Below are 16,104 nucleotides of genomic sequence, written 5' to 3' on the forward strand. Positions count from 1 at the left end.
AGTAATAATATTATTTTATAGAATCGTATTACAACCGAATCGATTTTTAGGTTTCTTTAATAAAATCGTAGTTTTCTAATAAATCTATAACCGTACCGATAATTAGGGTAGGTTTTTTATTTTATGAAAATAAAAAGAAAAAATATCGAATCGTACCGAATAAATTTACATGAAAAAATATATTTATATATTAAGTTTAAAAATAATAAAACATTAATTTTTTTGGAGCCTAGATATTATGAAAACGGTTACAAGCTAACAAGTAATTAAACTCAAAATCCTAATTTCAAACCTATTATACTACTATTGAAACTAAATTATTTCAGGCATATTCACTAGTAAGACACAAGGTATTCTAATGATTACGAGTAGCAAACTAGTATAATGTATTGAATATTTTTTCTTTCATATGATTAAAATATATATTTTTGAATATTTAATCTTCTATAGACTTTATTCTTGAGTTCCAACTTACTTAATATCTTTCCACTCGTGTGATTTATATTTTCTTTGTCTTTGCTTAGTTTCTTTTACGTTTCTGTAGAATAGTTGATGGATCTATACTCTAGTTATCTTTCAGGTCTTCTTAATTCATTACTCTTTAAATAGTAAAAATGTCTTGAGAGTTTTGTTAACTCCTATAAAAATATGTATGTTGTTGCATTCTGGTTCTACTAGTGATTTTTATGTGATATTTAAAAAATAGCGAAAATTAACCGAACCGTACCGAAGAAAAATTGACATGATTAGTACGATTTCTAAAAATCTAATTTTGATTATACATAATAGAATAATCGAAAAATTAGTATGGTACAAATTTTATAAAATAACTGGCCGAACCGAACCGTTTACATCTCTAATTACATGCATGACTTGCCATATATGTGCCTTTAATAATGTTATAGTGTATATATATATATATATATATATATATATATATATATATATATATAAACATAAATGACGGTTGAGCCTTCAAATATTTGTTCAATTGTATTACAGGTCATCACATTGAGTTTGGACACGGCATCAAATCAAAGTCCCACTAGGAGCCAAATCGCTTCAGCCACCAAGTTTTTACCAACCAAGTTCCTTCTTTCTGAAAACTGATTGCTGCAAAAACAAACACCCCTTAGGTTTGAATTTGATCACAACAGCAAAAAAAATGTCTCACTCTGTGTTTCAAATCATGCCTATGGATATCCGTACCTTCTCCAAACCTTTATTGCCACTGCCGGCCGTACGGCGAGCTTTTCCGTTTAAAACTAAGGCGTCACAACTTTTATGGCGAGCTTTTCCGTTAAAAACTAGGGCGTCACAACATTTATTGCCGGCCGTTGGGCGAGTTTTTCCGTCAAAAACTAACGTTATCAAGGCGTCAATTGATTCTCGGTCTTCTGTGATGTACGCTCCGGTAATGAAAGGGGAAAAGTACGGCGCTCTTGGTGCAGATACGTTAGAAATATCGAAACTTGGTTTGACCCAGACACAGACGAATTCTAGCCCTGAGCCCCAGGTTTGTGCTTTATTACCGAAAATACTCCTTTAACGTGTGGTTTTAAACATGTGATGTAATTTCAATTAATGATCTTCACTAAAGATAACAAATATTTGTGTCTTAATTTGATTGATTGAACTACCATTTTTCTGCTATGTTGTAATTGTAAGTCTTCTGCATATTGTTGTGATAATTACATGCCCAATAAATGGATTCATATGCTGACTCCAACTAGCTAGCTTGACTTACTTCTGTTGTGTTGTTGTATGCTAATTATTTTTTATACCTTAATTTTTAAAATTGAATTAAATTTTCATGGTGGATGTAGTTAAGATAGAAATACGACACTAAGGGTTAAAAAGATACAAGTGACCATTGTAATGTATAGATGGCTTCTGCGAATGGAACTGAAACTGTTGTTGTATTCTCGACTTGCCATTTCTATATGGGCAAAAAATGAAGATTGATCGGATATAAGTGACCATTTGTGTCAAAATTGTTTAATCTGAATTCTGACGTTGATTACTGGATCCTAGATGTGTCTTATGTGCTTTCTTTGCTATTTTGGTTCTCTCTTTCTCAATGAAATGGGAAAGGCGAGTGGAGAAAAAAAAAGTTGATTTGCCTCGATTAGCCTAGATGGTGTGAAATTTCGGCATGTGCTTGCTTTTCATAATGACAGATAATTCCATCTATGTTTAAGAATCTCGCGCTCTGTGTTTTACCTGAACTTGAGCTTTCATGGTAGACCTACTGGTACAATCTGGCAACTCTTGGGTATTAAGAGAACTGGCTAATGTTGTGCAAAATCACAGCTTTCGACTGATGGAGGAGGTGGAAATATGGGAAATAATGTCAATCTTGGTGGTGGTGGTGGAGGCAGTGAGGGTGGTGCTGGAGACGATGATTACTTTGATGACTTTGATGACGGTGACGGGAGATATATGCATATATTTATTTCCGGGTCATTTCTTAAAGTATTATCAAGGGCATATATTCGCAGGTAAGTACAACACTACTGCAATACTCAAAACACTTGGCGAGGGAAAAAGTGCCGGGCAGAAGCCTTTCTACTAGACATGCTTTTTATCTCTGTAGCCTGCATTGTCGTACTTTTCTCTTAATTCTCTTTGTTGATGAAGAAATCATCGGCTAAAGGGAGCTATTGAACTTTCTCTTAGTTCTCTTATATAAGCTTGTGAACCTGAACCCTTTTTGTTCCTGATAAGTTAAATGGTTTTATTGACAAAACGGAAAATCCCTTATAAAAGGAGTATACACAAGGTAAAGAATTTCTGGAAATTTTTATGATTCTCCAGAAGAGCAACCAATCATTAATGGCAATCAGAATATGATCGGTGCTCTAATTTTATTTTTTGGTAACATAATTATGCAATCCTCTGATAATTGTGAAACCCGAAACCGGTGTACAATTGTGCAATATAATTTTCTTGTCCTTGATTATTGTTGTATCAATATATCTTGACCATTCAAAGTTTTTGTGCTGATTGTGAATGATGCTTCTAGTTGCCTGATTTTCTATGAATTTTTGACACAGGATGGTTGCAGATCCAACATTTTTGTACAAGCTGCTTCTAGAGCAGGCCGTTACAATTGGTTGCTCAGTTTCATGGGAGATCAAAAACCGTAAGGAAAGGTATATTTTATTCAGTTCAAGGAAATAAAGTTCATTAAATTGCTCATGCAGTATATTAAACAAACTTACATGTTTACTTTTTATTTTGATCTAGGATCAAGCAGGAGTGGGATCTTGCCCTTCTTAACGTGCTTACTGTAATGGCTTGCAATGCTATTGTCGTTTGGTCGCTTGCTCCTTGTTACTCATTTGGAAACAAATTCTACTTTGATTGGCGAAATAGGTTACAAATTCTTCCAAACAATATCTTCGAGAAGAGTTATCTACTAAGAAAATTTGACTTGCAGAAGAGAATTCATTCTTTTTTCTATAAGGCTGTGGAACTGTGTATGGTTGGACTCACTGTAGGAGCTGTCCAAGGGTCTCTATGGAAACTTCTTGCCGCTAAAAAGGAGGGAAGGTAGAAATTTAGAAAAATGATAGAAATGGTCCCTTATGGTTAAGTTTAAGGTCTAAAATAGTCCTTGAAATATACTCCTACTCCTGAGCAGTTTTGGTTCCTTAAGTTTGCCAAAAAATAGCATTTTTTATGGTTGTCAAATATTTAACTTACTCTGACGGTTAGGTTTAACAAGAACTTCAAAAGAAAAATTATTAGCCAGAAACACTAGGAAAGTCCGTCAAAGATAATCAATTGCAGCACTACAAATTGCAAACACCGGGAATAGACCAAAAATATTAAATATTGCACCTCAAAACTACACCCGACAACATAAATAGATCAAAATAGTAGAAACTAAAAAAAATATACCTTCTAATATGGGTTCCCGTTAAATTTGATTTTAACACTTCTATAAATGGACCTTGGGCCTAACTCAACTCGAAAAATTAGCTTATGTGGTGAGGATTGCCCAAGACCATATAAGGAGACCAAGGACCTCAAAGCCCTCCGATGTGGGACAACTCAACACCCTCCCTCACACCCAGGCCTACAAACTGGAGTATGGACAACATAAATGGGGGTCCAACATTGGTAACAAACTAACAATAATTGGGATGAGCCTGGCTCTGATACCATGATAAATGGATCTTGGGCCTAACTCAATCCTAAGAGCTAGCTTATGAGGTGAGCATTGTCCAAGACCATATAAGGAGACCAAGGACCTCAAAAATCCCTCCGATGCGGGACAACTCAACACTAACGATCAAAGTATGTGAAATAATTGATGGATACCAAAAATGCTCACTTTTGACAAACTTATGTTAAATATGGATACAAAAAATGCTTACTTTTGGCAAACTTGAAGGGACCAAAATTGTTTAGGGGTATATTTTTGGGACTATTTCAGATTTACCCCAAAATAACAAACCATTTTGTTATTTCCTCGTGTAATTTAATTTCCATTTAGTTATTTTTATAAAGCTAAAATACAATTGATGACACCTTATGTTCACGGTAGACTCATTTTTTACTACTACTATTTTGCTAGGTTGTCGGTGACTACCCCATGTGTGATCAATTATGCACTTGGTTATGGTGCCTTTCTTGGCCTTTACACAAACATACGTTATCAGCTTTTGTGTGGATTTGACAGAAACTACTTTGGTATTATTGGCTTGGCTCTTTTCTTCAGCAGCACTGCCTTGAGGTATACCGTCTATAAACATATGGTGGTAGTATATGCAAGACTTAATTTTTTCCCTTTTTTTGTACGAGTGCAAACATCATTTTACAGCGATAGTTCACGTTTTGGTTGTACGTGTAAGCGTACAGAGCTTAGAGATAGCAAGATTCTTCGTGCAATATTGACACAAAAATGATATAATCTTATGAGGAAGAAACCTAGGAGTATGAGTCATGTAGAAGCAATTTATCTTGATTGCTCAAATTTGCCCTTGCACTATTCGAAATTGCTTATTTTTTGTTCTCGTTAAGCTTTTGATCCGTTGATACCATTGCTGTTAGCACATCGTCTCATGCTTTCCCTTGTCACTAACGGAGCTCTGGTGTGAAATAGGTGGACTCCAGATGTCCAATTCTTCGGGATAAAATGTCCAAATGTATCCCTAAACTTTTGAAAAGTTAATTTTTATTTTTATTGTATGAAGTAAGACGATTTCATTAAATGGATTGAGAAGATGCAATAGTTATAAAAGTAGGAGAGAGTTAGCACCAATACATGAGAATATGCTAAGATCAAGGAGCTAACAAAACCCAAAACAAAGATTAGCATTATTTATAGGGGTGAGGTAAACTCAACTAAAAAGATATACTCCATCCATTCCAATTTAAGTGTCTCACTTTTATTTTTAGTCTGTTCCGAAGAGTGTCTCTTTCTAATTTATCCATCAACTTTTGAATGGTTAAATTTTTCGTTTGTTTATGAAGTAGGAAGAATTAATTAACAGGATTAAGAAGATGCAATAGTTACAAAAGAAAGAGAGAGAGTTAGCTCCAATACATGAGAATATGCTAGGATCAGGGAGCTAACAAAATCCAAAACAAAAATTAGCATTATTTATAGGGATGAGGTTAACCCAACTAGAACGATATATTCCATCCATTCCAATTTAAGTGTTGCTTTCTATTATGTTTAAAATTATTATTTTTTAATATCTGAATGTGTATAATTTATTAATATTTAAACATAATAATATACAATTCAGATAAAAAGTAAATTAAATATAAGAATAATTAGAATAATATAATAAAATATTAGAAAAATGTAAATAATAAATAAAATCATTATTTGATAAGAAAATAAAAACTTTTGAAGTTATAAATGAATGTTATGTTTGGCAATGATGCGGGGATTGTTGGTAGTTGTGTTTGGTGGTGGTGGTGATAGTTGGTGATGATAGGGGTGGTTGGTGTGGTAGTGATTGGCGCTATGGTGTTGGTGGTTGTGATGGTGGAGTTGGTTGATGTTAGTAGTGGCGGTGGTGGAATGTTTGGTGATTGGCATCGGTGGCGATTGTGATGATAGAGGTGGCTGGTAGTAGTGGTTGGGGGCGGTGGTAGTAGTGATGGTGGTGCTCGTGGCCAATAGTGGTGACGAAATGGCACCAACGACGGTAGTAATGGTGGTTGGCAGTGGTTATAGTTATAGTGGGGTAGAGGTGGTTGGCGTGGTAGTAACTGATGTAGTGGTTGGTGGTGCTAGTAGTTGGCTGTAGTGGTGGTGATTATTGTGGACAGAGTGGTGGCGAAAAGTCATATTCACAAAACATTTTGAATAACCTCTTAATGATATTAAGACTTTGTTCAAAGTTTTAATGAAATATCTCTTAATGATATTAAGACTTTGTTCAAAGTTTTAATGAAATATCTGTTCAAACCCATTAAGTGACTAAATTTTAATAAAAATAAATGCACTTAATGGTGTAAGGTATGAACCATTGAGGTCCAGACCTCCCTCAAGTGCAAACAAGTAAAGCCTAAGAGTATGAGGCATGACAAAGGCTCCACAAGTCAGATAGTTTATAACATCTGTTTACTAGTATAATGTTTCTCCTGCATAGATTGTCTTGGGTGAGACATGCCCCTTTAAGTGTTGTCCAGGTGAAGCTGGCCACCTTAAATGGTAATTTTGTCCTACAAATGTGCTTCCATGGCCAATCTACTAGCATACCATTCAGAGCAGATTTGGTCGTAGCCATCCTTAACTGTATACTTGCTTTATTATTGTCCCATATTTTTCTATCTGCCTGTTGATCATCAATGTTCTATTCTTCAAGAGCACTCAAGAGAGTTAGCAGATCATTCAATTCCCAGTTCTGGAGGTTTCTTCTGAATTTTGGGTTCCAGGAGTTATCTTCTCTATTTTTGGAGATGGCTGAGTCTATGTTCTATCAGGAGAGCCCAGAGGCCAGTGAATGTTTCCACCCGGGGGAGTTCCATGCCATTTATCTTTCCAAAACTTGATATGTGCGCCATTGCCAGCTTTAAAAGATATGTTCTGAAAAAAATGAAAAAGATCATTCCAAACTTTGCTGATGCATTTAGTTAGGAATAGCTTTAGTCATGTTAGGACCTTGATTTGTTTTTTAGGCGAATATACCACTACGCAGAGTGCTTAGTGGCTAATCTTATTAATACGAAAAACTGCAAAAGGAAAAGTACAAGCTAGGGGAGCAAAAGCTCCAGTAGTGTAGTATCCAAAGGCCTTGGCTTTCACCAGGTGCGATGACCTCAAAGCCAACTCAGGTGAATTCCCTGAGGCAAAAGTGGATAAATGACAACTACTGAGCTAGACCTTACAATTCTATGAGGTATGAACTGTCTCTGTTACTAGCAAGCATGTAAAAAACGTAGGAACTAGAAAGAACCAAGTAGTCTATGATCATCACAAAGTTTATTACACACTCTGGGATGATATTACATGTGATGATACTAATAAATTGATAAAATAAAACAAGAAAGAGAATTGAGCGAAGCCCCTTCTTCTTTGAACTTGTGACATCTTCAAAAACTTGTAGCCTAGTAGCAATTTGATTATGTACCTTGTCTTTTTCCTTCAAAAAGGGCAGCCCGGTGCACTAAGCTCCCACTATGCGCGGGTCCGGGAAAGGGCCGGATCACAAGGGTATATTGTACGCAGCTTTACCCTGCATTTCTGGAAGAGGTTGTTTTCACGGCTCGAACCCGTGACCTCCTGGTCACATGGCAACAACTTAACCAGTTACGCCAAGGGTCCCCTTCTTGTCTTTTTCCTCCAACCTTTCCAAAATATCTTGAAATTTCATTAATTTTTCTTTGATCTAGTGGACCTTGTTGAAGTGGTAGAAGCTGCCACCTTTTGCTTTGCAATTCTCATTGGAAGATACTGAATAGTAACCTCCTCAATCACCTTTCCATCCCAACTATGCTGACGTCTATGAGAGTTCTTCTTTGTGCCTTTGTTTGCTCAAGTCATTTGTAGTCGAGGTGAAAGATCTCCATCCCTAGCTACATTTGCAAAGCAAGTATCCAGCATGTCATCTTCTTCTCCTTCCTCATAGATATCTGTATCAACACCAATTGTTTTGGTTGGACTATGTCCTGACACTAACGCACCCGGTTCCTATCTCTTTTCCACTACAACAATAGACTTGGATGTAATGGCTAAGGTATTTGTAGTAACCGGCTCATCAAGAGCCTTCAATTTTTCCACATCATGAGAGACTAAAACATTAAGAAGATCTCTATTAGCCAACTTAAATTTTGAAGCACTTGAGTTTGATCCTGTTACCATCAAACCTTGCCCATGAGCTATTGTTCCACTGCCTGTTAACACCAAACACTGTCCAGATTTTGAGCTACTACCATGAGGTTCCTTGGCATGTTGTAATGCCAATTGATCACCAAAATTAAAGCCCCATTTGGAGAACAGGAGCATTGTGATTCAGTTTACTGCCGAAGCACTTTGACTCTGCTGTGCCAAAGTAATTTCCTTTTCTTTTGTAGTAGCTTGAGTCGTATGTACTTCCATATTGTCTGCTGGTGCATTCGGATTAAACTTTCTCTTCATGCCAGAATTTGGAGAAGCCAAAGTACCTCCCTGATTATCTTTGGGGTGTGCATCACTTTGGTTAGCAATATTGTCAATATTGTCAGCTTCCTGTTCGTCTTCTTCTTAATGCCCAGATAGGTGAAGTTTGCTCAACTCCTTGCTCCTTGTTTAAATGTTTATCCTGTTCCTTTGTACCAACCTCGTGACCTTGCGCAATCTGTAACCCGACGCATGGGGCTTATTAGCAGCTGAGGAGAGCATAGATTGAGCATCATTATTGTCCGAGGAGATGTCTCGTGTCTGAGAAGGGACCTCCTGTACCGATGTATTCAAGCCAACATAATCTTGAACATTTGCACCTGTACCTGGCCTCATTTTCTCGGGCATAATATCAGTGGACACCAATGCACCATTCTAAGCTTGAAGTGGACTCAAACTCTCCAATATTTGGCATCCATTAATAACTGTATATGACTGAGATGTAGAAATATCACCAGCCATAGCCAAAGCCAACTTGTTATTGACCTCAACCACACCTTCAACATCCTGGTGTGCCTCTCCTAAAGTTTGAAACTGCACAGAATCTCCAATAACAGCTTCTTGTTACAACCCGCACTTTGGGGTTGTAATTTCGGCCAAGAACTGGTGAGAAAAGGCTGAGAAAAGGCCTTCTGATGGTCTGACGTAGAGCAGTCTACTCGGGCAACTTGGGCTTTTTAATTTTAAGCATATATAAGAGGGGTATAGGTGATGAAAGCTCCGACCTGCCTCCCCCATGCGTGCTGCCACCGAGCCGTATAGAAGGAGCTGCCTTGGGGGCGAACCCCAAGGGCCTGCCTAGATGACTCAAGGGAGTGTCAAAGGTATCCACACGAGTTTGGGAACTCGTATGGGCTGCGCAACGCCTTAGGGCCTGCGTTGGGCATCAACAGGGCAGTGGAGGCTGCTATTGTGGAACGGCCAGCCCCGCGGGCTGCCGAATGTTGGAAAGAGACCTCCACGCCGATTGGATACTTGACGCACCTGTCATAGGGGCATCATGTATCGACTTGTGAGCATGGCTTTGGTTCAGCCATGCAAGCAAGGGTCCGTTGGCCTAAAGGTGCAGGCGTGGGCGACACTGCACTACTTCGGAATGGAAGCGTGCTGCAAGAGGGCTATGTATGGGCATGGCACGAAAGAGGCGCATGACAACGGCCAAGGGCTAAAGGTTGCCTAACTCGGGCGAGGCACGAGCTAGTCGCGGATGCACTAGGCGAGTGTCAAGTTTGAGGATTGGGCTGTGCACGCGGGAGCGATGCTCAGTCTTGGGCTAAGGACAAGGCATGTCCAAAGCCAAGTCCCCAGGGCGCGCATGGATTGTGATCCTAAGATGGAGCGCCACGACATGTCTAGGGCCAAGGGCCTAGGCATCTTACGGGCGGCACACGTTGGGGCGAGCCCCAACCGACAGGCACAGGATCGTGCTTGGGAAATCCTGGGACAGGAAGACAGGCTGGCCCGCGCCGAAGGGGAGTCCGCGGGCGCCGCACGGGCGAGCAGGTGCCGCTACCCAATGTGAGGATTCGGGCCCGTGACACTTGGTATCAGAGCTGATTAAGGCCATACTATGCCATGGCACAACGTCAAGGCAAAGGGTGGATATGGCGAGTGCATTTTGGATGTCAGTGCCGAGATCACGTCAAAGCAGAGATTGATGTTCATATGCCACCAAAGATCGAGAACCCGATACTAATGGTCGACGAAGGAAATGGGTGATTCCATTGTTATTCGTGAGTCTAAGGTGCTACTGAATGAGGTGATATGCCGACGAGTCGGATGGCCAAGAGAATGCCATGTTTGCCAGGTCGTGCAACCATATTACGAAGAGTGGGAGCCATGGACTATGAACTTGGGCATGATCATAGCGGAGATCTTGCCAAGGATGCGTGCGACGCATCATGTTGAGTGTCTTTCCTTCGGGAGAAGACTTTGGGTTGCCTGAGGGCATTGCCAAGGTGAGGAAATAGATTCGAGGGTATAGCGAAGCTTCGAAATGGGGCGAGTTTCCAAGTTAGAAGGTGTCATCATTCTGGAAAGGGGTATGTCGAATGATCGGGGACCGAGAGTGTCCAGGTGCGAGGCACACCGAACCGGGAAGTCGTGCTAGCAAGACCAAGAGAGTACCTGTCTATAGGGTGAGTATTGAAGTACTACCGGGAGCATTGGCTACTTGCTGAGGAAGTGACAACTGGAAAACAAAGAACTTTGTTCGGAAAGGCGGCGATGCTACGACTTTAGGAATGTAGTACTCACCAAAGGTCGTCTCAAGAGCTGGCCGAATGCCAAGTGAGACGACGAGCTAAGATGTATCCTCCACATTTAGTGTGGGAGGATCCCGCCTATGCGAGAGGCATAAGGACAAAGTCGTGGGTCTGGAAGCGAACACATCTTCAAGGTAGTGAAGGCAAAGAGAGCTACGGGAACGGAATGCTACGTGAGCTATGCCAGAGGCGTTTGAAGGCCATGTGAGCGAGTGAGCTACTTAGGGCCGTGCCAAAGAGGGCGTCTTAATGCTACGGGAGCGAAAGGCTACGGGAGCCATGCCAAAGGCATCTTAGGGCTACGTGAGCGAAAGGCTGCGGGAGCTATGCCAAAGAGGGCATCTTAGGGCTACGTGAGCGAAAGGCTACGGGAGCGACGTCAAAAGAGCACATGATGTGCTTACCTGTGAAGGAAAGCTTCAGACGGACATGAAGACCGTGGGGGTCATGGTGTGATTTGACTAGTGTGGGTCAATCACAAAGTTAGACACCAGAGGGTGCAAGTGCGGAGGCACTTTCCAAGTGAACACCGAATGGAGGTGAAGTGCAGAGGCACGCTTGGAAGATACTTGGGGGAGAAGTGCATGGGGCACGACTCCTTTTGAGAAAGGACTTCGAGGAAGTCCAACCCACAGGACCAAGGGAGCTTGAATGGGCATACCTGAGGGGGCAGACTCCGGGATGTCTTAAGCCATGATGTGTCATCGGGGTGATGACATTATGAGTGTGGGAGGATGTTACAACCCGCACTTTGGGGTTGTAATTTCGGCCAAGAACTGGTGAGAAAGGAGTCTTCTGATGGTCTGACGTAGAGCAGTCTACTCGGGCAACTTGGGCTTTTTAATTTTAAGCATATATAGGGGGTATAGGTGATGAAAGTTCCGACCTGCCTCCCCCATGCGTGCTGCCACCGAGCCGTATAGAACGAGCTGCCTTGGGGGCGAACCCCAAGGGCCTGCCTAGATGACTCAAGGGAGTGTCAAAGGTATCCACACGAGTTTGGGAACTCGTATGGGCTGCGCAACGCCTTAGGGCCTGCGTTGGGCATCAAAAGGGCAGTGGAGGCTGCTATTGTGGAACGGCCAGCCCCGCGGGCTGCCGAGTGTTGGAAAGAGACCTCCACGCCGATTGGATACTTGATGCACCTGTCATAGGGGCATCATGTGTCGACTTGTGAGCATGGCTTTGGTTCAGCCATGCAAGCAAGGGTCCGTTGGCCTAAAGGTGCAAGTGTGGGCGACACTGCACTACTTCGGAATGGAAGCGTGCTGCAAGAGGGCTATGTATGGGCATGGCACGAAAGAGGCGCATGACAACGGCCAAGGGCTAAAGGTTGCCTAACTCGGGCGAGGCACGAGCTAGTCGCGGATGCACTAGGCGAGTGTCAAGCTTGAGGATTGGGCTGTGCACGCGGGAGCGATGCTCAGTCTTGGGCTAAGGACAAGGCATGTCCAAAGCCAAGTCCCCAGGGCGCGCATGGATTGTGATCCTAAGATGGAGCGCCACGACATGTCTAGGGCCAAGGGCCTAGGCATCTTACGGGCGGCACACGTTGGGGCGAGCCCCAACCGACAGGCACAGGATCGTGCTTGGGAAATCCTGGGACAGGAAGACAGGCTGGCCCGCGCCGAAGGGGAGTCCGCGGGCGCCGCACGGGCGAGCAGGTGCCGCTACCCAATGTGAGGATTCGGGCCCGTGACATTCTCCCTTATTATTTTCATCATTTGTTCGCTGCCCAGCTACACCATGCACCACCTGAAGCTCTGTATTCCCACCAGAAACAGTCTCATCACCAGGAGGTGCTATCAAAACATCATAAGAATTTGGACCAACAAAGTCCGTAGCTCGATCACTTGGCATATCCACTGTTTGCTGCACATTAATGCGAGTTGGAGAGCCAATATGAATTCCTGCAGTTTTTTTCCCTGATACAGCAGTCCAACCTTCCTCATTATTTGTCTCTACACCCTTGCCCAAGTCTTTAAATTCACGTCTCATTGAAGTGTCAACACTACTTGAGTTTTCAACTTGCTGCACAAAATTATTTTCTTGTTGATCATGACGATGCCTTTTTGATCCATCCTTACTAGTTTCACGACAAGGACTAGATAAAACCTGACCGTTCCCAGATTTTGAGGCATCGACTGCAGCCTACTTGAAGCTCTTTGTGCAAATTCTGAACTTTCGAAGAGCTGGGAACCAATGCTAAATCCATATTATTTGTATGTCCAGCCTCCAGAGAACTTTGTTTCTGCCCAGTAGGATTATCATCAATAGGTTTCTCTTTATTAAACCCGCCAGTTACCTCCTCTTTTCCTTCAACATATTCCGTGAATCACCTTGAAACTTTTCCACCTGTGATTCATCAATGTTGTCGATCATCACAGAATCTATTGATCATTGTCGTTAGATATCTTTAAGATCAAAGGGCAATTATTTTCATCATGTCCCTGTCGTTTACAATAGTTGCAATACTTAGGAAGGTTATCGTAAACAATCTCCTGGTAATGTTCAATAGTTTTCCCAGATTTCTCATCCACATGAAGTAATCTAATCTGCTTTGGTTGCTTGTCAAGAAGATCGAGAACTACCTTAACCGTTGCTGTGCTTGGCCTCGACCTTTCTGGAGTAGCTTTATCTACAGCTAATGGTTTACCTGCAGCAGAGGCGATAGGTAACAGTGCTTTCTTGGCAGACAAATTTGGCGGCAGATCGGGAAACGAAATCCACACAGATGCTCTTGAAGTCTCCTCCTTCGGATTAAAGAGTAGAGGCCATGAAAGTAATCTAAATCGATGTGCTCCCCATTCACATGAATATATATCTAAAGGATCTTGACAGAACTTGAACATAATCATCATAGAGATCAAACCTTAGCAAGAGGTGCTGGAATTCAAATTGTCGGATATTGCACTGTCCCTTAATGCTCAATTGCACTGGAATCAACTTGCGAAGCACATGTAAATCCGGTTTTCCAGGAGAAAACTTCATAACAATTGCTTGGTGTAATCCCTCTTCCACCCGAAAAAGCATTCCATGGAAAAAGCATCAAGTTTTCTGCAGTAAATTTAATTGTTGGTTCATCATGGAGACTTTCAATCCGTTTCAAATTCGTTTTGGCTAGTGGGTGGGGTATATGGTTTAGCATGCAATCGGGTTGCATAAGTAGGGTTTTTGGATAACTCTCCCGCAGCTTGAAGCTGGGGAGAGCTTGTTTCAGCCATGGAGGCCTTATGGCTTTCTCAAAATTTCAGAACATGGATGAAACAAGCCTTTAGTATAACTCTTAGACACATTAAGCCAATCACCTTGATTTGGTTCAGTTGCTTTTCTTTGATTATTATTCTACTATTTTTATATGTATTAAACTTGTGCATCACTCTCTTTTATTTGGTATGATGATGATATGAGTTGGGCTTAGATGGAGAAACATGGCAGTGAAGATTCATATAGCTGACCCCAACTTGTTTGGGATTGAGGCGTGTAGTAGTAGTTGTTATTTAAACTCTGCTGATACTTTTCCAAGGCCCTACACCATAAGGGGATGCTATTTTTTTAAGCATATGGGTGATTTTGTACGCCATATTTAGCATCAATAACTTCCTTCCATAGCCCAGTTTCCTCCTGACCATATATTCAAAGCCGTTTTTGAAGCATATTTTTGCTATGGGCTTTTAAGTATGGTTTAAAACTACCCCCAGGCTGTGCTGAGTTGGAAGCCAAGGGCACACAATGATACTTTTACTTTCGACGTTGGATTATATTGGACCAAAAGTTTAACGGAGTACAAAGTTGCTCATTTTTTTATAGTACAGGCTCAAATTTGACCCTTTCCCCTTTTAAAGTAATAATAGTAATGCAATTGCCAAAATGACATTGCTGTTTATGATTTGCACTTGTAGTATTTGTTGATGCTTCTCATAGTGCTTAACGTTTGTACGGTCTGCACAATTTAAGTGTCCAGTAGAACTAGATTAGCTTTAATTATTGAAATGTATTTTCTGTTATCCTAAGAACTGGTGGATAAAGGATACGATGTCTGTAGATTTGGAGATGATTCGATTTTTTCCTGCTTAATAATCAGTTAAATGTATGCAGGGTCTTGAATGTTCAAGTAGGAGAGGCATCAAGGCTAGCTTGGCTTGGTATAGAGGTGGATCCACTGGCCCATTCAGATGATCTCTTGAAGGCTTGTAGTCGACCCACCGAGGGTCTTGATCAGCCTTCTTCAGAAAGGTTCACATCCTAGAATTGCCATTGTTTTCGAGCTTGGGCTTCTTGGGATCAAACTGACTAGTCTCCTGAGGCCGAAACAACAGATCCTACGGCTCGAAGAAAAAGAATAGTCAGGAAAAAAGTAACGAGTAGCCGTCATCGTTCAATTTTGCAGCCTGAGAATTAGTTTTTGGTTGGAGCACCAAATGAAGACAGCTGAAAAATGCAAGTTTTATCATGAGCATTGCCATGTGCACTATAGCAGAAGATGATTAACTTTATTAGGATCCTGGGGGAGCTCTCTTAAACATTTCCTCATTCATTTCTAGATCATAGTAAGTTAGTGAAATATGTGAGATTATTTTGGTTGAAAGATATTGTGCTATCAGGAAGAGAATTGAGACTGAAGTTTGTAAATCACTTTCAGCAGTCAGGAGTAGGTGTTTTGCTTTAGTATATCTTGCCATTGTCTACTCCCTTATGCCTCTTTTGATGGTCTTGCTTGATGCCTATCAATGTCTTTTCTCTCTTTTAAAGTTTTAACCAGAAAATTCGTATTTGATTGAAGCAATGCACACCCCCCCCCCCCCCCCCCCTTTTTTTTTTTGAATTCAATTCAAAGCAAATTAGCTCAAGGAAATGTCTGAAGAAAGAAGTACTTGAACATCAGTGGAGAATGTCAAATGCTACCAATATTAGCCCAATTAGCTATTTGTATACTTTTTCCTCACTTTAGTCTACCTCTCTCTAAGGCTGTCCCGTCTCATTTATCCCATATTAAACGGTACACAGGATGGGACAGGATGATCATTTCGTCCCGTTTATCCCGTCTGTCCCGCGTGTTATTTTTTTTTTAAATAGAGCCGTTGGCTAACCGCTATAAACGGCCATATTTGCCCCGCACCCCCCAAAAAAAACACCCCTACCCCCTAAAATTTAATTTAACCCTTATGTTTTTTAAATTACACTTTGGCTCTATTTTTAACTATAAATACCCCA

At 41.1% G+C, this 16,104-nt stretch overlaps 1 protein-coding gene across 1 annotated transcript; it reads left to right on the plus strand.

Moving 5' to 3' along the window:
- The first annotated feature begins 1,006 nt into the window (after positions 1 to 1,006).
- On the plus strand, positions 1,007 to 15,558 carry LOC104092429 (protein RETICULATA-RELATED 1, chloroplastic-like). Its single transcript, XM_009598034.4, has 6 exons — positions 1,007 to 1,516; positions 2,314 to 2,501; positions 3,057 to 3,155; positions 3,250 to 3,555; positions 4,586 to 4,744; positions 14,989 to 15,558. Exons 1-6 carry the CDS (start codon positions 1,166 to 1,168, stop codon positions 15,137 to 15,139), a joined length of 1,254 nt encoding a protein of 417 aa, XP_009596329.1. The 5' UTR covers positions 1,007 to 1,165; the 3' UTR covers positions 15,140 to 15,558.
- The last annotated feature ends 546 nt before the right edge of the window (positions 15,559 to 16,104 follow it).

Source organism: Nicotiana tomentosiformis, chromosome 11 (assembly GCF_000390325.3).
Source record: "Nicotiana tomentosiformis chromosome 11, ASM39032v3, whole genome shotgun sequence".
Classification (NCBI taxonomy): Eukaryota; Viridiplantae; Streptophyta; class Magnoliopsida; order Solanales; family Solanaceae; genus Nicotiana; species Nicotiana tomentosiformis.

What these genes read in the sequence shown, in the direction of transcription:
- LOC104092429 (XM_009598034.4), top strand. Translation starts at nt 1,166, where the DNA reads ATGTCTCACTCTGTGTTTCAAATCATGCCTATGGATATCCGTACCTTC. An exon ending in ATCAAAAACCGTAAGGAAAG is followed by an intron (nt 3,156 to 3,249) that starts GTATATTTTATT and finishes ATTTTGATCTAG; the next exon opens with GATCAAGCAGGAGTGGGATC. An exon ending in GCCGCTAAAAAGGAGGGAAG is followed by an intron (nt 3,556 to 4,585) that starts GTAGAAATTTAG and finishes CTATTTTGCTAG; the next exon opens with GTTGTCGGTGACTACCCCAT.